The 25368-nt window shown below is 33.9% G+C and overlaps 1 protein-coding gene across 3 annotated transcripts in view; it reads left to right on the plus strand.

The window, feature by feature from the left end:
- Positions 1 to 5788: 5788 nt before the first annotated feature.
- Positions 5789 to 25368, plus strand: part of LOC118262382 (ATP-binding cassette sub-family C member 4) — a 38046-nt gene continuing 18466 nt past the window's right edge. For 2 of the 3 annotated variants that reach the window (XR_007705818.1, XM_035573670.2), the window contains exon 1: positions 5790 to 6237. Coding sequence is in view for 2 of the 3 variants with exons in the window: in XM_035573670.2 (XP_035429563.2) it covers positions 6014 to 6237 (224 nt within the window). In the remaining variant the exon portion in view is untranslated. Of the gene's footprint in view, positions 6238 to 25368 lie in introns of all 3 variants that reach the window. The other variant, XM_050697786.1, reaches the window with a different exon arrangement.

The following is a 25368-nucleotide window of genomic DNA, read 5'->3' on the forward strand; positions in this document are numbered from 1 at the left end:
AAAACGAGAAAGAGTGATCGCACCCCGTCGGCGCCGGCGCCGGCGCTGGCTCCCGCCGCTAACGGTGCTGCCCTTCCAAGTACACAGCATTAACTACTCCGCGGCTATATTTAGCCCAGTCACCATGCCATCTACAGCACTTACCTGCATCCAGTACTAGTCGCGTCTAAAATAGAAAAACTAGACTGCGGACTACTGCAGTCACAAGACTTCGCTATGCGATTTTAATCACCTACCTAACCCCTAACCACTAGCCACTACGAGGTACGGAGAAGTCTAGAGTTATTTTAATAAAATCAGCAGGCGAACTGTGAGGAAATCTCACGGAGTTCCGGTTTTATAAATAGATGCGTGTGCAGATGTAGGCTCTGATGGTATTGTTCCTGCATGAGAACCGAGACAAACCGTGTTGCTTCCACGCATAAATCACAATTTTAATACAACTTGCAAATTCAATTATTGTTTACAGGAAACGTGTAAATTCTTTTTAAACAATGTCCAGAACAAAATAAAGTAAGGAGTGGTTTATTTAAGATCTATACAATATACTTACCTATAAAAGAATAAATCAAACGAATATTTAAACTTAATAAAAAGTGAACTTTAACATGTGTACACATAAAAACTATTTTAATTAAACTTAGCTTCCTATTAGACTAAAAAAAACTTAAATAAATAATTATAATTATCCGAGACACGGCTCTTAATACTTGTAAATAGTAATTAATTGACAAATGCGGAACTACCTACTGGTATTATGTATTATTTTTTGTGTAATTATTTAAAGTATCCTACTGCCTCGAGTCGAGTGGTCTCAAGTGTGAGTTTTTAACGAAAAGTCTCGATTTCAGTTCTCAGGACAAAAAAAAATTATTAGACGGCCTTGAGGATAATCTGAAGGCCATTCTTGAAGTGACTGATAATTACACAAATGTGTAAAAAATGTAAAGGTACTAGTCATGCTGATAGTGAAATGGAAAGTAGGTACGCTATATCGTTAGGATAAGCCATCATTAGTAAACTATTTGCACTATACAATCGGACTACAATATCCTTCATTGATACATTTAAATTACAGTAAATAACAACATTTGCAATTCGATAAGTGTTTATTTTCCACACTTTTTTCTAATTATGTATTATTTCGTATTCTTATGCAATACATCGACTTAGTTGCACAGACTGCTATGGTTTTTTCCGAAGTCTATTTATTAGCGATACCATGTTCTAAGTATATTGTACAAAAAAACTTCGCTCATGGCTTCATCATAACATATCTGTTTAAATGTACATTAAATAGAATACATTCGGGAATTCATTGGTGGGATTCTATTTTTACGAATGTAGAGCTAGAACCATCAATATTACGTATTTACTTTGTAGCATTATACGTGCATATGTTATAACAATCGTGTCACAGTCGACGAGCAGAGTAACCAATTGGATTAACTTGACAATCGAGGGCAAAAATTAATCAACGTGAAGATCCGTTATTTGAGAACGAACAAGTACCAATACTGGGTCTCGGTTTTTTCCAGTTCGATTGTATGTATGTATGTGCGTACTTATCGTTTCAATACCGCCGTCAGTGTGCACGGTGCAGTCGCGACGCCGACCGTACGTCGAAATCGGCCACTCGTTCAGACAAAACGAATTACGAAGGCCTCGATGTAACACCGACTTGTTTACCTTTACTACTGACCACATTTCATTAAAAACTACTACTAACAAAACAATATTTTACTTAAGATTATCTTATTTATAAAATGTTTGTTTAATGTATTCTATCGACTCTTTGTCGTTCTCGTGAGTTAATTTATATCAGTTTCGAACAAGTCCTTACTAAAAAGTATTACATCTTTAATTACAAAACTTTACTTGACTAGGGATAATAGTAATTACGATTATCTTAAACGTGTGCGCTCTTGTTGCAAGTGAAACATGATTATATAAATACCACATAATGGAATAAAATTGCTGATGCAAACTGTGATGATTATTTGTTTCAGAGTTACATTTGTAACGTAGTCTGAGTATAACACAACAGACGTCTATTTCCTAAAGGGATAACCAAAGTACAATAGATACATAATGTTCTCACTCATTACTATAAACCCAGAATCCCAGGCTCAAAACTTCAACAGTACCCAAATAAAAATAAATACATAATTATACAATGATAGGAATAAATAACGATCCATTAACCGTCTTTCTCACAAGTCACACATTACAATTTTGGCAAAAAACGGGTACAGCAATTAATTTGGCTACCTCTCTTCGAAGATCAAAAAGCTTTAGCATTAAATATAATAAATATATCATAAAAAAGTAAAGGAAAAAATCGCAAGGTGTTTAAATGAACCCGTTTGTGCGTGAGTCCAGGGAACGCGTCGGGCGGCGGCGGCGTGGTGCCGCGGGAGAGTGCCGGTTGCCACGGCACTAGTCCGCGTCAATAGAGCCACATATTGTGCGCGTATTGTTGCCACTGGTCGAACGACCAGTGCGCGGTACAATACCCACCGGAACAGATCTACTCCGTCAATAGCGTCAGCGTTGTTAGTCCCACAACATTATTACACGATGCGTAGCGTACACTCTGCCTATCAACGTGAGAAGCTTGGAGGCCGGTGACGTAGCACCACGCCTCTCGTGTTACCTTCTGGAAAAATATATGATTGCAACGTCATCGCCTCCGTTCTATTGAGATTTGAATACTTGCACTTGGCATACTTTATGAACGTAATACATTGCGAATTCTCTTTCAATATAATTAAAGAAGGGTAATAATATCTTTATAATACGTATTGCCTCGTCTACCGATGGCCTCAAGTTCGATTTAAGAAACGGAAAAAGTAATGTTGAGCTTTTTATTTTAGTGACTAATAAGCACGTGCCATTTGTGCACCTACAGCTCGGTAACACACCCATTAAAACGAACTCTACAGAAGTTATACGTATACTTTCGGACGTAATAGGTTCGATAATAAGTATAGGTATAGAATGTAATTAAAAGTCAGCATTGGTATTATTTAATAACAAGCGTGTTAGTACAAATCAATTACGGTATATAATAACGCAACATGATCATCTAGAGGGCCTTGACGAGTGCCCTCAGACATCGATGTGGTGCTCCGATGGTGGTGGTAACTTTTGCAATCGACATTTCAAGGCTTTCTAGATTCATTTTCTATGCATCAAATAAAAATGAATTGTATTTGTGTTGAGTAGCAGCTGTACATACACGGCTCTGCAGAAATAAAGACTCTAAGAATTAAACAAACAGCCGCCATGTTGTGCCATCTTGAAGAACGTTTAAAAGTCACCAAATTCTTAGGTAGGTCTTTGAGTAAATGGGTACGGCTGTGAAACACCATCATCAGATGTTGTTTTTTCTAGATGGTAATTGACACTATCTGATTCAAAAGATTCAAAATTTATCAAACAGTATAAGTATCGAGTCGTTTCCTTAAAAAATAGTAATCAAAATAATGCAGTGAGAAACAGATATAATACAATACGAATATGCGACTATACCCAGTAAAAAAAAAAATATTTTAGAAGCTGCACATAGATTCACCAAAAATTACATCACACACGAAAATAACAATATACGGAATCGACATTCAATAACTACTAGGATAAATCATCATCTTCATACATACTTTATAACTATTATTTGATTACAACCCTTTCTTTCTCACAGTCGTAAAAATAAAATCTCAAGTAGCCACACAAGTATCGTAAATTAAATCTATTTTTGCGATTCACCTTGATTGACTGCATACCACGATGAAGGGATTTTTTACCCCTATATTCTTGCTTGAGAAATAAGAAACAGTGAACTTTCAACCGGTAGGGCAAGTAGACACAGGTTTGTCAAGTTTAGTAGGAGTTTATCATCGAGTCGTGAAATGAAACACAACGAAGGCGATAGCTATAAACCGGAATAACTAGACCACTAAGTTCACTGCCGAGAGCTTCGCTTGCATACTGGGTTCAAGTGAATCTGAAACGGCAGTTCTATTCATTAATTAAACTAAACTAACTTTTTTAGAATCTTTATTATCGATTGTTACTTCCATATTAGTTGTTAACCTTTTTTCTTCATCATTCGGTTTTACTATTGTTTTTTTATGCAATGAAGCATGTTGTATACAATATTCTAAATGTATTTACAGCTCATTATTTTTAACTTCTGTCTCTATTTTAATTTATGTCCCTATGAAATAACACTTGGGTAAACATCCCAGCTTGCCAAAGTATTGCCGACCGTTTCATCTAGAAATCCTGTTTGTATCGACGTCCTCGGGGACCGGGACCAACAACATGATCCAGAAATAAAGCGTTATAAATATTAATAATACCTTTTTATACTATCGATCATCCTCCTCATGATAGCATGGTTACTAGGCAGGAGATGGAAATCATTTACTATGACCTTCCTGTCATCTTTATTATCAATCTTTTTAATATTATTTATGACAAAAATACGCGGGCCTTTTCTATTTTTATTATTGATTTTATTTCCTCAATTAATTTCTTGTTAAACTATTTATTTATCGTTCTTCTTAACTATGCATATCTCAGTTATATTTATCGATTTGCAAAAAAATATATCTAATTCGTACGAGTAAGGACGAAATATTTGACTGCCCAAACTATAGCCAGCAATTCTTTTTCTTTGACAGGGTAATTTGATTCAGCTTTATTTATAGTGCGGCTAGTAAAAGGTACGGCTCTCCCACTTTTATTCGACAAAATGGTTTACAATATAAAATTATTTTGTTCTGTAAATTGGAAAGTTTAAAAAAAATGGGGTGTAAACCCCCATTTTTTTGTTTGTTTCAATAATAAGTTTTTTAAGGCTTTCGAATTACTTTTAACACTTATCAAGCCAATTAACTGTTACATGTTTTTCTACAAAGTAGGTTGGGCAATTTCCACTGGTATGTTTTTCCTATAGTAATTTGTTGAAAACGCGACGAATATTTTTACTTCGTCGGTATTCAGTGGACAAGGGTATTTTTTAACAGTATTAACTTTATCTGGATCGGGGAATATGTCTTCATTTGATATTTAATAACCTAAAAGGGACTTCCGTAAAGTAATTCTCATGACTTGCGAACAGATTCATCGTTTATATTTAAGGAATATGTCGTACAGTGCTTCTACTCCGATGACCAGAACGATGACGTTCAGCAAAATATAGGTAGTGAACAAGTGGAGTTAGATCCTTCTCTTAATCTAAATATTCCTCCAATTAATATTGGATAGTAAGTACTGTTTATACTGTGTAGGTAACTGATATTAATACACCATCAAAGTTATCTAGCAACTGATAATATAAAGCTGAAATTCATAAGGAACATTACCTTGGAGGAAATAAGGCAAAAAAAATAGAAAATCTTACAAAGAAATAATTAATGTTTTTTACAAAACGTGAGTAACATGATAGGTAACATAAATGTATAAAGAAAATTACTGTTTTTGTATTTGAACTTATTTATGGAAGAATCTACCTAGTACATAATAATATGTGTATCATAAATCAATAATCAAGTTTAATGAAGAGTTTTATTGCTAATCATGAATATTTGATAAACCTTCAGCGAAAACGTGCATGGCTGTCTCATTCTGCGAAATGTATTATAGTGGAATGAAAATAATTTTCCGGAACTGGTCGTTGGTACCTGCGTATTACGCTCATATTAAAAGCTTAACGTGACGGGGCAAACTAGCTGGCGGCGTGAATTCGTAGCGCTTTTAAGTAGGTATTAATACGCATGGGCTGCGCGCGCGCAACTCAGTAGGAGGCAGCTTGCGCTCGCTTCGTGTCGTTGCTAATCAGGCGTTTCGCCTAGTTGCCGGCTAACGTGCTACGACCGCGAACTATTACTGCACCGACAAAAATGACGATTTTCACACCGAACTAACGTTGCGTGTATAAATTATAAACACGGACATTTATAAACTTTTTGTTGTTATTATAAAATATTTTAACTCTTAAGCCAAAATGGTTAGCGGCAATAAAGATCCAAGTGATCTTAAAAAAGTGCCCCCAAAGAACCGTGAGAAGAAGACCAATAACTACATGAGAGCTAATTGGTTTTCCAAGACATGGTTCGTCTGGATGATGCCCACTTTCTGGCGGGGCTACAAGCGGGACCTCTACGACTCGGACCTTACGAAACCCAAAGAGAGCCACCTCTCCGACAAACTTGGTGATCGGCTGGAAAAGTAAGTACTAACAAATTTCTAAAATATTTAGCGCTGATTTTTCAATCAACAGACAACTTTTACACAGAGAATAAAATTAACATCAGACAATTTTTGTATGGAATAACTTTGAAAAATTCTAAATTATTCATCCGATAAAATTATATACCGTGGGAAAAATCAGCCCTAAATTTTGTAAAAATAGGAATAATTTTAAAATTTTACGACAATCCCTATTAATTTTGACCTTAAGCTGAAACTTAAAAGGTAATGGCTAAATAAAAAGAAAACCGCAAGACAAGCAGCGTGTAAATAAATACTCTTTGGTCTTTTGACAGACATGTTAATAAAATCTGTGAGACCATAGTCGGTTAACACAATACCTGGTACTTGCAGAATATCTGTATTACTTTACTTGAATACAACTTAATTTGTTTTAATTCATTTTGAGGTAAAAATGTTATCATTTCTGTCACATAATTTATTTAAATGTCACCGTCTACCAGCTTATCTGTTGCTTAAATTAATTCCTAATAATTTAACAGTACATTACTCACACTTAAATTACATTTTTAAGTGGAAAAACATTATCTACACCATATCATTTCGTATTTAAATATTTCAGGTTATTTTAAGTTTTAAATGAAGTGGTTATTTGGATTTTCACGATATCTTGAATTAGCTATACTTATACTACTATTTTTGTACATATGTTACGTGCTATTGATTACGTTCTAATTATGTAGTATTTGTTAAAAACAAGAAATAATTATTGATTACGAGTAGAAAATGCACTTCATAAAGGATGTGTTTTTTAGTAAAGGCAGTTTGTCAGTCTGCTTCGATTTATTTTAATCAGGATATATATTTTTATAATAAATATCATTTTTTATGCAAATTAATAGAATAGGAAAATTCAATACCTTTATTTTTTTAACTGTTTATAATCATGGAAATCGTTTCAGCAATTTTTTAACTTAACAATAAAGAGCATTAAGATAAAGATTTCTTTGATACGTTACGACAGATATAAAAAGATATATTATAACATATAATTTGATACTAACATATTCAAAAATTAACACAATATAGAAAATTATAATCGTAATAAAGTAAACTAAAGTGTTTTGTGCCCTTCAGTAGTTAACATTGTATGACTCTGTACATGACCAAAGTTTACATAACCGCGAGTTGAATCGCCCGATGCACTGCAAATTAACACCTGCGACGCTCGTACAATAATGGAAACTCCAATGTTTTCCACCTTTGTTTTATAAAATGAACTCGAATAGAAGTAATCGAAGATGATCATTTTCACATTGACGTAGGATTCTGAATTTCGGGCGGGTTTACCGGGACTCCGGCTCGACAAGCAGGAGTTGGAAAGGGGTGATTTTTAGTCAGTAAGAGTCTGACACTCCCTCTCGCCTCGCCCAGGGCGGGAGAAGTCATTGGATGATTTTCCCCCTCAAAAACAAAAGCATTAGTAAAATTGTTAGAGTTTCAAAATTACACAATAGTCGTACGTAGACGACATAATCTCCTATACAATTGTAATGCATTCAGCCGTCAATTTACTCTTATTTTCATTATGTTTGTGTTCAAATTAGTCCTTTGGAAAGATTAATGTTTGATCACTGCAAATCAAAAGATCAATAAGTATAAATTATTCAGTAGCTCAGCGGGCATAAAGAAGAAATGAATATTACCAATGAAAAAGTGTTGAAAATATTTTTTGACCCACAATTAAGGTAATATTAATTAAACCTTTTTCGTCTGCGGTTTGTATATGAAAGTGACCTTGATTAAATTATTTATTTTCGTATGTGACTCACACGTATCGATAAAGTACAAAATTGATAGTACTTTGAGTAAATTAAATGTCGTTTACAAGCGCATGGAGTGCATCGGGACGGAATTGAAGTAAAAACAGTTACTTTCACAACCGCATCAAATATGCAATGAGCTCAATTTAGGTACTTGTTATCTTCCAGTTTATATTTACCCGACTGCGCCAGAAGGAGGGTTATGTTTTTCGAGTGTATGTATGTATGTATGTATAATTGTTTGGCACGCTCTGCAGCCTAAACGGCTTGATGGATTTTGGCTTGAGAGGTGTCGTTGGATTCGTATTTACTGTGAGAGTGACACTAGATATATCAAAATTATTAAAAAACAAAATGGCGGATTTTTGGCGGCTAATTCGAATATTGCTCACACTCTAGCCTGAACGACTCGGTGGATTTCAGCTTTTTAGGTGTCGTTAGATTCATATTTATTGTGTGAGTGACACTGGATATATCAAAATAATAAAAAAAATAAATGGCAGACTTTTGGCGCCAAATTCGAATATTGCTCACTCTCTAGCCTGAACGACTCGATGGATTTCAGCTTAATAGGTGTCGTTTGATTCGTATTTACTGTGAGAGTGACACTAGATACCTATAATTATCAAAATATAAAAATAATAAAACTAAAAGAAAATAAAATAAAATAATGTAATTTAAAAAACTAAAAAACCCGACTGCGATTCTTCATAATATGAAAATGAAAAAACCCTAAAACAAGAAAGTCATCGCAAAATTGAAGCAGTCGGGACCCATTCTAAATATGAAGACTTAGTGAGTGCACATACGGCTTGCTTTCTAGAATGGGTCCCGACTGCTTCAATTTTACGATGACTTTCTTGTTTTAGGGTTTTTCATTTTCATATTATGAAGAATCGCAGTCGGGTTTTTTAGTTTTTTAAATTACATTATTTAAGATTCAACTTACATTTAAAGAGTAGACTCCTAACCACATTTACGCCGCATAAATTCCTAAAATTGAGGGGAAAAGGTGTCATACTATAGATAAGTTAATAAAGCTATTTAATGCCATAAACTACACTAAAAATATCTAATTATAATAATTTATTTCCATTCATCCTTTTATTTATTTAACTATTAAATATTAAAAAATAACATAAAAATAATTCTGCCAATTGTATTTTCACCATAAAAATAAATCATTCCAACAGTGATTTCAAATTTTATTCATTCTCATATAAAACATTATCGTGTTGGCACCGAATTACCCATACAACATACATTTTATATATAAAAATAGAAACAGTTTCACAAATTTATTTAAAACCATCAAAATAAGTGACACAGTTTCATCAATTATGACACATTTATTATACGTACAACTCATAATATTTGTAATAATAACTTGCACTTGTTTAAACTAAGTTACAAATATTTATAAACACATGTATGACGTAATTAACTAACCATCATTTAATTAATCTTTCAATACAAAGCACTGTTAATTAGTAGTAAGGTCATTCATTTCCTTTTATGTCATCATCTTTGACAAAATCCTAAGAATTTAATAAAATAAATAAACAAGCATACTCTATACAGTATATAAGTATGTAACCTGAAATTTGATCAACGATAATGTCAATATAAATCTATATTATGTATCGTTAGTCTCGCTAAAACTTGAGAACGTCTGAACCGATTTGGCAAATTTTTGGTCTTAAAAATAATGTTTGAGGCGGTACAAAGTTTGCCGGGTCAGGTTTTATTATTTAAATATTCTGTAACTGGTTAAAAGTTAAAACAATGATAAGTAAGAACTTATTATAATAATGTAATTGAATACAAAAAACCGGTCGGATGGTTCCGTGTTTTTGTTTTAACCACGTTTCGTGGCACCTCTCTCATAGTCAGCTCTTCACAAACAACCTCATTACATTCACATTGGACCCTCGTGCATTAGGTACATCTATTTAGCAGAATAAGTATAAAAACTTCAGAAATAAACATGTTACACGCAAAAGTTATTTTTTCCAATGACTTTCCCCTACGTTTTATATGGAGTATCTTATTGGATACAAGTGATACGAAACTCGATTAATTAACTATCTATTTGGTGGATCAACATAATTTTCCAAGTACCGTATTGGTTAGAAAAAAAGGTTCTTGCAATCTCTTCTGCAAATCCAAGCAGTATTCAGTAAAAAAACTAACAAAACTTATGTGATGACGATAAGCTGAAACAAAAGGACACAAACCAAGCTGCAAAGAATTTTATATGCATGTACAATTTTATATACCTACACGGTCAATTCCATATAAATTATGTTCATACCTGATTTATGACAATAAACAACGGCGTGAACATTTGTTAGATTGGTAATTTCAAGTATAAGTTTAAAAAGAATAAAGTATGTATTTTTTATGGCATTTAAAATCAAAGTCCTGCAGAAAAACCTACTAGGAATTTCTGATTCTCAGTATTGCCATAGTATAAACCATAGTACACTCGGCGTCACAAAAATCGCACCTCTTGGAAAATTGTAAGTTTAAAACATGTCCCGCCAGTAACGAATACATTACACATTATTAATATTGGTATCAATTGAAAGTACGTTTAACGACCTTTAAATTAACAACAGTTAGAATTCCTAAACACAACAGATCTCATCAGCACGTAACGTTAAAAAAATGTTGTCAAAATATTCAGAATGGGATAACATTCCTCAAGAGACATGACTGTTGTCACATTAATTCGTCCATGAGAGAAAGCATGGAAGCAGTCATCAGGGCTAGGGAGGGTAACACTAGGTTTTAAGTTGTTTATTGCTGATAAAATAAAATGTAACTTTTTAACCATTTGCATTTGCTTGCTTTTTTTATTCCCTGGTAAACAAAAAACCAAATCCATTGATTTATTCTTAAACTTAAATGAATTGCCTTTCCAATGATACCTTACAGTCATATGTCTGCCATTGATTAATAGGGTCAAAATTACTATGAAGGGAACTTTTAAAGAGGTGCGATTTTTGTGACGCCGAGTGTAGTTATGTACAAGCAATATAATTAGGTAACTGTCAGAAACTATAATAAACCTCATAACTCAAGACGTTTACTTCATCCCACGGGAAAAAAGTAACTTTCCTTTGGCCTTCGACCCTTCGATATCTGCTAAACTAGATAACTCTGTACCAATCTGTTTACCTTTAACCAGTTACAATCAGTTTGTAGTGGGCTATACTAGAGACAGAGTTTTGTGTCCAGCTTACTATGTCGAACATCTACACGTACCTCCAGTCCGACTGATAGATTATTATCGAACCTGGTCATTAGAGGTACCTCCATCTTGACTTAGCTGGTTATTGCGATATCAACATCAACAGGATAAACAGCCCGTGATATTCCACTTCTGACCTCGTTTACGTAAGAGGATTTGCAATAATCCTCATGCTTGGCAGACGTGTTGGAGTGTAAAAGGTTCAGGTTTATACGAGTACACTGCTGTCCAGTTTGTGTTGAATGGGTGTAGCTTTTTTTTTAAGGGAGGAAAATCATCCAATAACTTCTCCCGCCTTGGGCGAGGCGAGAGAGAGTCTCAGATTCTTACTGACTATAAACCACCCCGTTCCTACTCCTGCTTTTCGAGCCGGAGCCCCGGTAAACCCGCTAGGTAGTCCGCAGCTCCATAGTAGCCAAATACCGGTTAATATAGCTAGAGTTCATCTATTTCAACTTATCTGGTTATGGTTATTGCGATATACTACTAGTAATTGAATGAATGCCACGCCTCCGAGGGTCAAGTGAACTTGCAAACTCTCATTGCCAATAACAAATTACAAATATCATCATTTCTTGCCATGCATCGAGAGTTCGAGAGATTTGCACTGAATTCAAACCAGTATTCGATTTAAATTGCATGTACGTAAGCAGCCTGGTGCATTCCTCCGAAATGTATCTTGAAGTAATTCAGTTATTAAACCTGTTAATCACGCGCCAGTTACCGTGCATCGGCTTGGATATTACCGCACGTGTGAATTATTTCAGGAATAGCTTTTAAGAAACAAAGTTGACAATATTTTTCACTAAATTACTTTTTTTAAAGGGGGAAAATCATGCAATGTCTTCTCTGATCTCTCGCCTTAGGCGAGGCGAGAGGGAGTGTCAGACTCTTACTGACTAAAAACCACCCCGTTCCTACTCTTGCTTTTTAAGCCGGAGCCCCGGTAAACCCGCTAGGTAGTCTGCAGCTCAGGTAGTCCGCAGCTCTCACTAAATAACTACACAACAATACTCGAGCATTTTGTTTACATCATTGTTCACTTATGTATCCACTATTGAAGGCCTCACAACGTCCTCTACGTGTATTTACATAGCTATGTGTATGTAGATAGGTATTTGAATCAATCATGCAGTACCCTTCACCTTACCACTCTTGAGGCTCCACCGTGCCGTCCTGCCATTAGCCACACGTTCACTTACTTAGATGCCGAGGCGATGACCAGCGTATTAAATACCCATTATTCAATTTGTTTATATGTACAATACATTGTTGTTTTTTTTAGTTAGCCACGAAGACCAGTAGTTAGTAGTATCTAAGTACGGTATATAATCCGACTTTAATTTCGAATTCTCACAATCTTCCGAATATAAAATCGAACAAAAATATGTAAAGTGAAACGTACACTCAAAATCATGTTCAATTAAACTTGAAATAGGAAGACTTAGTTTTTTAATATAAACTTATGTTTACAATTCAAAGCTATGTGAGAACTTATTGCGTAAATAGATACAATATAATATAATGTCACACATGAAACCTCACGTTTTGATACGCATGTAAATAAATAAATAAATTGTTAACGTTTGAAATATTATAATATTGTTTATTATTATTTCAACTTTGCTGACACAAATGTTTCTCCTTGGAATAAAACAAAACAAAATCATAATTATTTGTTGATGTAATAAATATTGGTAGAATTGGAACGCAACCGCAGTAAATCTAAAAATTTTGAAATTTACAAGTAAAGACTAAACGACTACTTCTAAACTTAGTTGGTATTGGCATCTGAGGCAATTTGCTCGATAGTTGTATTTGCATCCACTTAACCAGCAGTAACGATTCTGGAATAGTTATAGTCGTATCTTGTACTAATTTATCACAATACGTTGTGTGTGAGAAATTAACTAGTCTCTATACTTATATAAAAACCAATTGGTGTTCGTTAGTCTCGCTAAAATTCGAGAATGGCTGGACTGATTAAGCTAATTTTATCTTGAATTATTTGTGGAAGTCCATGGAAGGTTTAAAAGGTGAGAACAAAATGTTTGAGGCGGTACGAAGTCAATTCTAACAATAACAATGACGTACTTCTGAATAATTAGTAGATATAAATCATATCGTAGGTATTATATTTTAAGAAAATATATTTTTTTAAAGTTTGCATAATTTATTTTACTTTAGGTAGGTAACTACATGTTGATAAATATTATCTCCCAGAACAATTAAAAGACTCGTTTCAAGTATAATAAAAATGTCAGTTATAACGGAAGTGAAAAAATTTAGAGTTATTTTTGTGTAAGAAGGTGTTGCTACTTAGAATTCATGTAGTATAATTAGGTATACTACTTCAATAATCTTGAACCTAAACACAAAGCCAGACCATAGACCATAACAAAGTGATCTTATATGTATAGCTTTCTGTTTAATAGTGTGTACATCTCATTTGCAGTATTTTGGGGAAAACGGAGTGACGTCATATTTACAAAAGAGAATTACTCTCGACAGTATCGCTCCTGTTCCGTTTTTACATGACACTCACGTTTCCTCAATTAGCAACGAGTAGCTTTGTAATGCAGGGAGGAGAACTTGGCTTACCAATTTACTTAGGTACCTACTTATAATTAAGAAGTCCCTTTCTGTCCTTATATGTTTGTTGTTATGGAAAGCACGAAATGGTTGTTTAATAGAATGTGAGTTTATTAGAAATTATTTAAACGTATGGTGGAAGAAAACTCACAATTGAAATCAGTAATTGGAGCGTCTAATATTTACAGTCATGTTGTTACACGGTTGAAGTGTAATATGCTGCAAGTAAGTACTATAGTAATTTGTTAGAAAAAAGTTACTGCTATATGATGCAGATATACCATGGTACAGATAGTATAGTCAAAAAGCCATTTCGTAACATGTTTCGGTAAATGACTTTGCGAAACAAATACAAACAACATGTTGTGCCGCGACCACTTCAATACGCATGTCCACAAATACAAAACATATACACGTATGTATGTATTGATTCACAATGATAACAACGAATATGGTCAAATTACAAAGCAGTCACGTTGGGTTTAACGGCTCATTGGTGACAATGATGACATACGATATTTACACAATACCACGCATCGGAGTTTGTGTAGTTTCCAATAAAATGTACTGAATAAGTAATGTAACATATACGGTGTAGTTTTCCTACAATTGTCTGAATACGATATTAGGTGACAAATGGCACATCAAACAGAGCAGTATTCGATACACTCTTACCTAATTAACGAAATCGTAATTCTATTAAGTCGATGCCCGCCATAACCCATACCTCACACCTTATGATCATCTCGAAACCTTATGATCAGTTGTTCAGTTTTAGGAATAATTGGAAATCATATACTTAGATCTAATGACGTTAAGTGATAACGTACATTACCTTATATGACACAAATGTGGTTTACAAAGAACGTTTAACACTCCAACAAAAGCGTGATAATAGACTAACAAAATGTATGATACAATTGTTTACCATACAACCATTTATATAAAAGCTTTTATTACAAGAAACAATAACCTAGGTAAATTCCCAAGAAAATGTTATTTGTTACAAATAGTATTTATTTCAAATGTAACCTTAATGTGCCCTTGATTTCTCTCCGAAATAATAATTAAATAAAACGTATTTAAAGAATAAATTCGATTATAGTCTGCTGGTTCAGCCGCGGAGATGCATCCAAATGATCTCGAAATCCTTATTCTTGAAACAGGGCACGTTCCACATTCGTTTATTGTAATTGTCAACACACTAGACATTACCGTATTACGTAATAACTGTTACAAGTTGGGTTTCCTGTCCAATTCAACGTTCTTAGTAATTGTGATTATGTACCGAGGCGACCTTCTCATTGGCTAATGCGCGGGATGACGGTGGGACATCGATAACTGTCCCGGATGCCAGGAACTGACCGTTATTAACCAATTCAACGTGAGACTTTGTACCCGTTGCACTTAGCGCTCCCCGAATATTGAAAACTATGTTTCCCTATATCGTACCTTCATTGAAAATTCTGTGTCCTGAATCTTAAAGGTTCTCATTATGGCTTCCCGTACGCCTACGGTGAATATAGACTCATAACCCAGGAATAAAGATATATTTAACGTTAGACCCAACACCACGGCACATGTCTGCTAAAACTAAATTAACCAATTTGCCCGGCTATTTCACTAGTGGAACTTTTTGGCTGAGATGACGAGGCTGTGTGCGAATAGTGGCCAGTGCGCGTAATGGCCTGTCCAAATGATTGAACACACCCATCGGTGGGTGTGTGCCGTCACCGGCTCGTCAATAAATATGAATTGATTACATCTCTGAACTTCGACAAGGTTGCATGCCACGCTTGCAACAGAACAAGCTTTGATCATTATCTAAATTAATCTGCACTGCAAGCGTTTATTTATTTATTCAGTAGGGTTAAAGACATTGATGTTTTTATTTTATTGCCTAATCATTCACTTTGAAAATGATAATGCGGATTCACCCGCATAATTATTTTTTTAAAGGAAGCTGCCATCTTCTCTATCAAAAAAATACTGCATGTAATGATGGATATCTCTAGTAGTTCTGGGAAAACCACCTTGACATATAGTTTTTTTGTAATTTAACCAAAGACCCCAAAAACCTCTGCGCGGCTCATTTCAATGACACCAACTGCTATTTAGGTTAGTACAACTTTCGTATGCACAATATTTACTTTGTAACTTGTTTGGAACCGGACGTGTGTATTAGTAATTATAATTATATACTTCTCTCAAAAGGCAATAAGGCACTAATCAGCAATTTTGTTACCTGTAAAAAATTGCTTACATTAAATGCATTCATGACACATAAAACTCATACAAAAGTACCCAAATCAAATTCAGTAACAAAGGCTTTCAAAACATAACATCTTTTATAAACTTGATAAACATCAATACAATAAAAGGATCACCAAAGCGTGATTACAGAAAAACATCACATTAAAAAAAATGTGTAGAAATCAAATGGAAACAGTGAAGACAATGAAATCTATTTTCTTATATAAAAGCTCGAGGAGTAAAAAGCTCACGTACGCGACGTCTCGTAAACATCTCGCGAAGGCTTTGCCGCGAGAGTGCCTACTTGTGGACTTCTTTGTTTCCTTGCCCACTTGCTGAGAGGACTGAACGTATCGATATCGATTCCGAACTTATTATACGTTCGACTCGAGCTATTATTACTCGGATATGGACCAACATTCGATTTTAGGTCAATAAGTAGTTACTGACTGTTTTCGACACTTAAACCAATAACTATTATACTATATGAAGTAATTAATACACATGTTCAAGTATGCGAAACAACTGCGCCGATGAATAACCAAACGAGGGGATATAATAACGATTATAACACGAACTAATCAGTAGTCAGCACGTCACTATATGTAAATTGTTAAAAGAATCTGTTGATTACTCAGACAGATTTATCGATATCGATGATTGGTGCCAGCTGTCACGTGTAAGTGGTTTCGTGCTTGACTGTATTTGCTTAAATGTTGGATTGGGGATTGTGCATGTTGCCGTTATGTGAGCCGAGCTGCCCGCCGCCAGCCGCGTGCATGATGCGCCCGCGCGACACCGCCATGCATCACACAAAGGCCTAGAATCTCTGCGAATGGGAAGTATTAATCAAGGCGACGTATCTCTTGTTAACGCGTTTACACAGACAATTACATTGTGTATACGTTGTGTCACATATTATAGCTGTTTAAAGCTTACTCACCATTTTATGTGACAATAAAGAGCAATTGCACATTCAATTTTTCTATTAAATTCGTTTTGAGAGCCACTGCGTCCGCATTCCGTATTTTCAATATTCATTCGAGCGTGGCATAGGTAGTCGTGTTCCACCAAGGGCACCAGTTGTATCATCCACACACGTTCAAGTTCTTTGTGCAGTGTTAATAAAACTTTACCGGTTTAAACGAGTTATCATGTATGTATGATACTGCAATCCTTTCTCCGGAACGTTTCTCCGACCGTTTGGTGCATTTCATTTGGATTAAATGTTTATCTTATTGGGGTACTAATGTATCACATAATTGGCATAATATAATTGAAAGTAAACGAGCAATAGTTGAGTCTGGTTCATGAGTATACCACATGGTCAATCAACTAGCGTGGACAAACGTTGCCGAGCTAGGTACTCTATATGTCATGTCTATGATACCTTCATGATTCACACTCATTTTTGCATATCTATAAAACCTAGAATATACATAGTAGTTATTTAGTAATACCTAATTATGTTTATTGTAATAAACACGTGTTAATTTTTCCTATAAAATACCTAAGTATCTCATACAGATATTAATACTTAGAACACATTTATTTAATTATACAAGTGTGTAAGTTTATATTAGGTACTTAGATAAACGAAATGCAAAACAGTTTAAGTTTTCATATTATCGCACTTCGCAGGCACATAGACGGTCAAAGTCAGTGGGAACGAGTTTCGCAGTGCACCTGCAAATTCCCGTATCTATTTATAAACTGCCGCACATTATAAATAGATGGAACTATTTAGAAAAAATCCACAGGGAGGCTGCGTACTGGAACCTACTAGGAGGAGTGGAGTTTGCTACTTGCATGAGTTTCTGAACACAAAAATTGTGAGAGGAGAGCGCGTGAGTTTGCATACAACATTAGTGATCGATGCGTGACCTTCCACAAGGTGCAGCGACGCTCACATAACGCGACATCTACCGGGAATTGATTTCAATTATTTAAAAAACTTCAGAACGAAATATAATTTTAATTAAAAAAACATATGAGCAGAAAAGATATGGTTTCGTTGAGCCCAATTTATTTTATAGCAATGATAAAAAGATAGTTGATAAGCAAGTTGATAAAATAAGTAAAAACTAAGTTGTAATCTGTTACACAAAATTAATAAAACTTAGTTCTTACTTATTTTATTTAAAACCTCTCTTGGGATATTATGTTATAGCTGTGAAGGCTGATGACAATTGCTCAGCTTCCTTTGTCCATCATGCAGTAGTTAATTACTAGGTGTGTGCACAGTTGCCTCGGCGCACGCTAGTCGATGACCCCACTCGCAGATGTAGGTAACAGATACCTAATAAGTATTATTAAAGAAATATATTTCAAAGTAGTTTACTAACCATACTATTACCATTACTATTAAAAAACATTTTGTCTGCTGTGAGAAACATTACAGTCAGTCTTTAAATCTATAGAGAAGTAAATTTAAATATCCACATTATCACAACTATGTAATGAATATTACTTAATTAATAAAACATTGAATACGTCAATGTTTTATGGTGTAAGTTGCACACTTCATTATACGAATTAGAAATGAGGTGCGATATGTAATCATCAGGTTTATAGGTCTAGTATATCTTGAATTTATTTTATTGTAGAGAGGATTTATTAGTATACAGGATTGATTAATAATATGAAATATTAAAAAATACATTAATGATCTGTAAAATCTGTAATAATTAATTTTGTTATGCATTTTCCTCTTTCTTAGAGAGTTATTAAAAAATACATAATACATCCAATCTTCAATCTATAAAACGCTTACCCATCAACTATTAGAAAAAACTATAACTAGATATTATAAATAATACAATATTTAGTGTATTTTAAACATACAGTCACGATAACCGCTTTTATTGGAAAATTCAAGTTAAAAAGACCACGTTAACATTAACAAAATAATAGACCCTAATAATAAGCTAAGATTACTAATTACATAAACAGTGAACACTGATTTATTTTGTCCCTGAATAAAAGAGAAAAATATAGGTATCGTAAATGCAATCGTGTAATTACCAGCTCGACTATTTGTTACAATTAAGGTCATGTATTGCCGCTACTATTATTTAGCTATCAGGAAAAATACCCGTTGTTTATAGGCATGATTATGTGATAAATTAACCTGCATCCTCATTATTATTTCACAAACAAATTGCATAAGGCTAATAATAGAAACAATTGCATTGCATAAGAATCGATTGTGGAATATAGTAAGCAACGGTGTATCATCAAATGATTGTCAAAGATCATCATCTAGAATCATAATGGCCTGAGTTTTGGTTATAAGCCTGGCCAGCTATAGCATTACTTGGTGGAGACCCAAATGAGACTTCCTACATAAGTCAAACTGAGAAAATGTTGGCAACCGTCAAACTTAGGGAATAACATGTCAATATCGTTTTAAGTTAAGTTATTCCACAGTAATAATGACTTCCCGAAGTTCCGCGTACGAAAACTTTAAGAAGAGTCAGCAAAATAATTTAATATACAGGCAAAAAAATAAAGAGAGGACAGACTCGGTACAGATATAGTAGCTATTGTTATATCGTGTATGTTTTTTAATAAAGTAAAATCATTTTTAACCATTGATCGACTGTTATCTCTACATTTATTGAATCAATCTTGATTTTCTTACCTGCACACCAAACTATTGTGCTGACTGTAACATTATGGGTAATGATGAGCCAATGCAAGTATGGACACGTAAGTACGTAGGCACCGTCGGTCACCTGACTCGTCAGGTCACAGCCTTCAGGCCGAACAAGTTCATGCAGTGAAGTGCATATCCTTGTTTACACCTTGTTTATAAGCGATGCAGCAATCAACATGATTTATCGATTCCATTGATTGAAAAAGAAATCGCTGAATCATTATTTTTAAAAGATTTTTTTATTAGGTATATACGTACTTACTTCGACTTAGCTCACGAATTATTTTGAATTTGCAACCTAATAAGGGTGTTTAATTTAAGTATATTTTTTTGTTCGTCATGAAACAAATGAGCTAACCTTTACTACTGAGACAATGTGATCAATTTCAAATTCCTATGGTATGTTCGTTATAGTTTTTATTGTGTGCAAGTGTAAATTACTTGAGTAATATCTAAGTAGGTACTTAATCTAAATAACCATCTATTCCTTCCTTAATATCTGTGTAATATAAATCAAAACTTGTGAAGCAACTGTTAAACCTTAACCTTCAAAAAAGATACCAATAGGTAGTTTGGAGACCTTCATAAACGTCGTGTTTTATACATTTTATATAATAAATTGTAACCAACTGTCTTGATATACTTCCTACGACTTAATTATCAATATGAGGATGGTATACCTCTTGTCCTAAAAGCTCAATCCAAACCCCTAGCAACATCACTTACTACCATAAATGATAAAAAAGTTAAGACGATAAAATACACGACAATATTGCAAACCATTTATGGACTTTTACATATTTCACGTTTCAATATCCTTTTATTTCTTTCTTTCCTTTTCTGCTAAAAACGAATAATAATATACCATACTTAAGTACTTTAAATTTCAACTGATTACGAAACGAAAACGACATCAACGTGGTTTACAAATTGATTAAGTCACTTCTCTCATTGTAGTTATTGAAAACTTCTGACTAGGTGTCAAGTGTCCCAGCATCTTGTAATAATAATGGCCAATCATTAGACAGGTTGTGTAAAACGATGTAAATACTTGAGATGGTCTGAAATAAGGACAAGGCGAAGCGTCGGCCGTTGTACCGCGCGGCCCTCCGATGCGCGGAGGACGGATCGCCTCTCATGATCACATGACTTAACAACACGATTAACACATCAAAAGTTATTTACCCACACGAACACTTATACTCTCAATAAACCAACAATATATCTCCAAAGATATTTGGTTTGTAAACCATTAAACAAAAACGTGTTAACTTTATTTCAACTTGATTAATTTAATCGTTCCTGAATGCATTGTGAATATTTAATGATGTTTCCGTTGGTCTCATATCCTCATTCATGCATATGTACAGGTCTGATTTGCGTAATTATTGCTATTGCTTGTACAATATAATGTGTGTGTCATATAAGCGAGGGAATAATTAGTAGTTTACTATTTACAACTACTGCAGTGGGTTTTGGAATTCATAATAAAAAGTTAATTATTAAGTAACAAACTTTGTACCGCACAAACATTTTTTTATTACCTTAAAACCCTTCCCTGGACTTCCACAAATAATTCAAGACCAAAATTTTCCAAATCGGTCCAGCCGTTCTCGAGTTTTAGCGACACTAACGAACAGCAATTGTTTTTTATAAATAAAAAAGATTCAGTACGTAATTGGTATCTAAAGTTCGCATTATTTAATTCTCATTACATGCCATGTAAAAGTATTGTAAGTAGTTAATTTGAATACTTAAAACCTATTTTAATTTACATAGCGAGAAATTCACATAAATTGTGATTAATCTCTCTTGTCGGGCTCAAATGAAGCTGCATATATTTCCTTTATGGACGTTTCATATGGCCAGTACGCCTACGTACTGTATGTTTACACCACAGAGCAAATGATAAAAGGTGTTCAAACGACCGACGTGGAATAACGTCGGATACTTCATTAATTACCCTCTGTTGAAAGGATAATTGATATTAGCGTGTGTTTTTATAATGAAATACTAGAAAATTATGCATTCTTTTTATTGCTGCTTGTTGCTGTCCACGTATAGAACCATCAGACAAATGGAAGTAAAACTGCTGTTGTTGATATCTAAAATGCAAAACTGAAATTAGGTTTCTTAGCTCTATCTATAATGGAAAATGTAATTAAAAACTAAACTAGGCACCCAAATTCTTATCTAAACTAAACTGTAATTGTCTACAGACTGTAGACGCATCTACTAAACTTTGGAACAATAGGAGTAATAACTGTGTATCTAATGTTAAATGTAATTGACTTGTAAAAAGTGCGTCATTTTCACAAAAACAAATCCGTTGTATTGTCCGCCCACTGTTAAAATTTATTAGCTAAAATTCGAATAAGAGGAAAATTTTTATATATCTCATTGAAAATAAGAAGTACATGACTGCTTTACTAAATTAACAGCGTGTGTGAATAATCCTCGGAGTTTCTTCTCAACGCCGAGCACCCTTTGATAGCTCTTCATTCAATTTGTTCATTGTTATACTTAACGCGTATTGTGTCCATATTGTGTTCGTATCATGGCCATTCTGTCTTAATTTCACTCACTTTCACATGGTTTTGAGATGAATTGCAATGCAATTTAAGATTTAAGTAAAGAATATTACGGAACTGCACGCGAATATAATGGCATACGAAATTATAACATAGGCTCTCTCATTCTTATTATTGTTATACTCATTAAAAAAGAAAAACAGAGTTATGTATCTAATTAATACAACTATTAGGAATAACAAAGCTTATTGTTGTTGCCTCCAAAGCAGTCAGTGTAGTCAAACTAAGTACGTCTGTGCAATTGCAATGACAGAAGCATCTAGAGTGCATTGCTTGCGACCATGACGTCAGGAATTAATGGTTAATGGGATGTAGGATTACCAGCCGAATTTCAATCAAAAGCCTAAATAAATTATTTTTGTATTTTTGGGTATATCTCATGCTCGGCCCTCAGACACGTGAGTCACGTGACCGCTCGATCCAAGAAGCAGTTTGTGAGAACGCATCTAAATATATGCCGAAACATGATTTCCCACATAACCTTATACCATTAACTGATTACCATAGGAATGTCTCGGAGATATTTGCAGTCGTTAACAAATGACACCGTCCATCCGTTGAGTTTAAAACATAAAACCGGTTACAAAATATATGATTATGTAGAAAAATTGATTGATTACCAACAAACGCAGCAAGCTGGTTTTACTTTTCCACGTGAAACATTTTACGAAAGTGAAAACTCTTGACCTTTGACAATATTAAGACAGTATACTATATGGAACAAACATCTAAGCCTAGTTCAAACATATTCACTGGAACAAAAGCAAAAAACTACAAAAGATATATAGCATACAATACAAAATAAACTATAAGTAGTGCAAAACTTCTGCAAATTCTTCATAAAAATATGCCTTTAGAAAAATAAGTCAAATTAACGATGCATTACAATGATCATTGTCTAGTTAACTAATTCACAAGTGTTTGTCAGTGGCACTGACGCACGCGCACTTAGTATGTCAACGATCTACGCGGGAGTGTGCAGCGCGGGCGCAGGTACCGGTTACCTATCAATATTATTTACGAACTTCGTATCTGCTTTCACTTGTAGGTACATCAGTTTAAGGTACTTCTTATCTAAATGTCTTCGTACTTTATCAAAAAGATATTGAGCCATGTATTTTCACTTTATTCAAACATATTTTAAATTGTAACCAAAATTATTTGGTACGGTAACCCTTTATGGTGAGAAAAAGGTTTTTTGTAAATTTTACTTAAGATAAGCAAAATTGTACCTACTGTCGTATTGAAGGCAGGCACTTTAAGAGTCACCGAATATTTTTTGAACCCATACTACAAAAAAAGTTTAATTCAATTCAGATCCATGAAAACTTTTTCCATTATTTAGGAAGGAGAGACTCTAGCTCTTTGTGTTCTTACTGCACATTACACTCGTGACTAAACTGCACTTTATATATTTACTTGTCCAATAACAATGTCATTTGTGTCGCGTATTTACTCAGCAGGACAGTGGCAGTTTTTTATGCCTTAAAAATAATTTTATTACGTTGGTATATAACATACACATACATCAATTTTTCATTAATACATCAACATTTTTCTTTAATTTACAATTTATTACATTACAGCGACATAAAACATACCCGCAGCTCATTCCGCGAGTGACGAAGTTATATACTGAGAATATTAATAGTATGTAATAAATATAATTCTAATAGCAATCGTAGGTATAGGTAATGTATATGTATTGAATTATTCCATTGTGTGTAACTAATGTTCGAGTTATTAAATAAACTATGCAGATTTAAACCCAAGTCCGTCTATATATTTATTCATTTATTTATAATTTAACAACAATATAGACTAACAGTTACAGAACCAAATCGTCTACATGTTTTCTTAAAATTACATTATATCAAAATTAAATCTTAATAATAATCAAAAATAAATCTTATACAATAGCTAGCTAGCTAGTTTAGCTTCACAAATTCCCGGAACTCTTTGGTCTTTTGCATGATATGGTGCAAAAAAGGAAGTACGTACAGGCTTCTACATAAGGATTACTTTTTTGGCTGCAAACGAATGGGGTATTCCTAATGCCACTTGAAATAATACAGACCACAAAAACTAACAAAAAATACAATGCCCTAATCACGTACATTCCATTAAGAACAGCACATAATAGTGCGGTAGTAAATATCACACCTCAAGGCTCTTATACATCATTGATGACTTCAATGGATTTTATAAAGCCCACCTCATAAAATGTCGAAAATAACTTTAAGTAGGTATTATTATTTTCTAACCTCTTCTATGGCAAAAAGAAAAACAGAACGCTTAATGAGTTGTTTACCACAAAACTCAAGACCTGGCTGGCAACTGAAAACTTCTCTACATAATACTACCTTTCGAAAAAAACATCTTGCAGATATAATAAAATTATGTGTTACTTATCTATACTATACCTACATTCTATTATACATACATATACATACTATATGTATAGGCTATTTTGTTAACTTACGATGAACATATTTATGTAAATGGTAACTTTTACTTAAATAAATTTTTATGACATCACTAATTCATTAAATATTGTTTTACAGATTAATATTTTTATGTGTTTTATACTTATTATACTTACAGAGTAAACATCACATTTTTTATGTATTTAATTGTAATAAAACCATGGAATAGTATGCATTCATGAGTAATCGGAATCATTAATGCAGTCATGTGCAATATGCACGTGGTCACAATTATATTACTATGTGGCACTTGTTTAATGACCTTTTTGAATGGGTAACCATAAAGTTTCCTTACCTCCTAAAACAATTGCGTTTTTCGTAGCCTTTTATAGACAGAATACATAGTTAACATTTTCGATTATTTTCCATAGCATCCGATTTGGTTTAAGCAGTGCGGATTTGCTTTTTAGGGTTCCGTAGCCAAATGGCAAAAAACGGAACCCTTATAGATTCGTCATGTCTGTCTGTCTGTCCGTCTGTCCGTCCGTCC

Source organism: Spodoptera frugiperda, chromosome 12, assembly GCF_023101765.2.
Source record: "Spodoptera frugiperda isolate SF20-4 chromosome 12, AGI-APGP_CSIRO_Sfru_2.0, whole genome shotgun sequence".
In the NCBI taxonomy this organism is placed as follows: Eukaryota; Metazoa; Arthropoda; class Insecta; order Lepidoptera; family Noctuidae; genus Spodoptera; species Spodoptera frugiperda.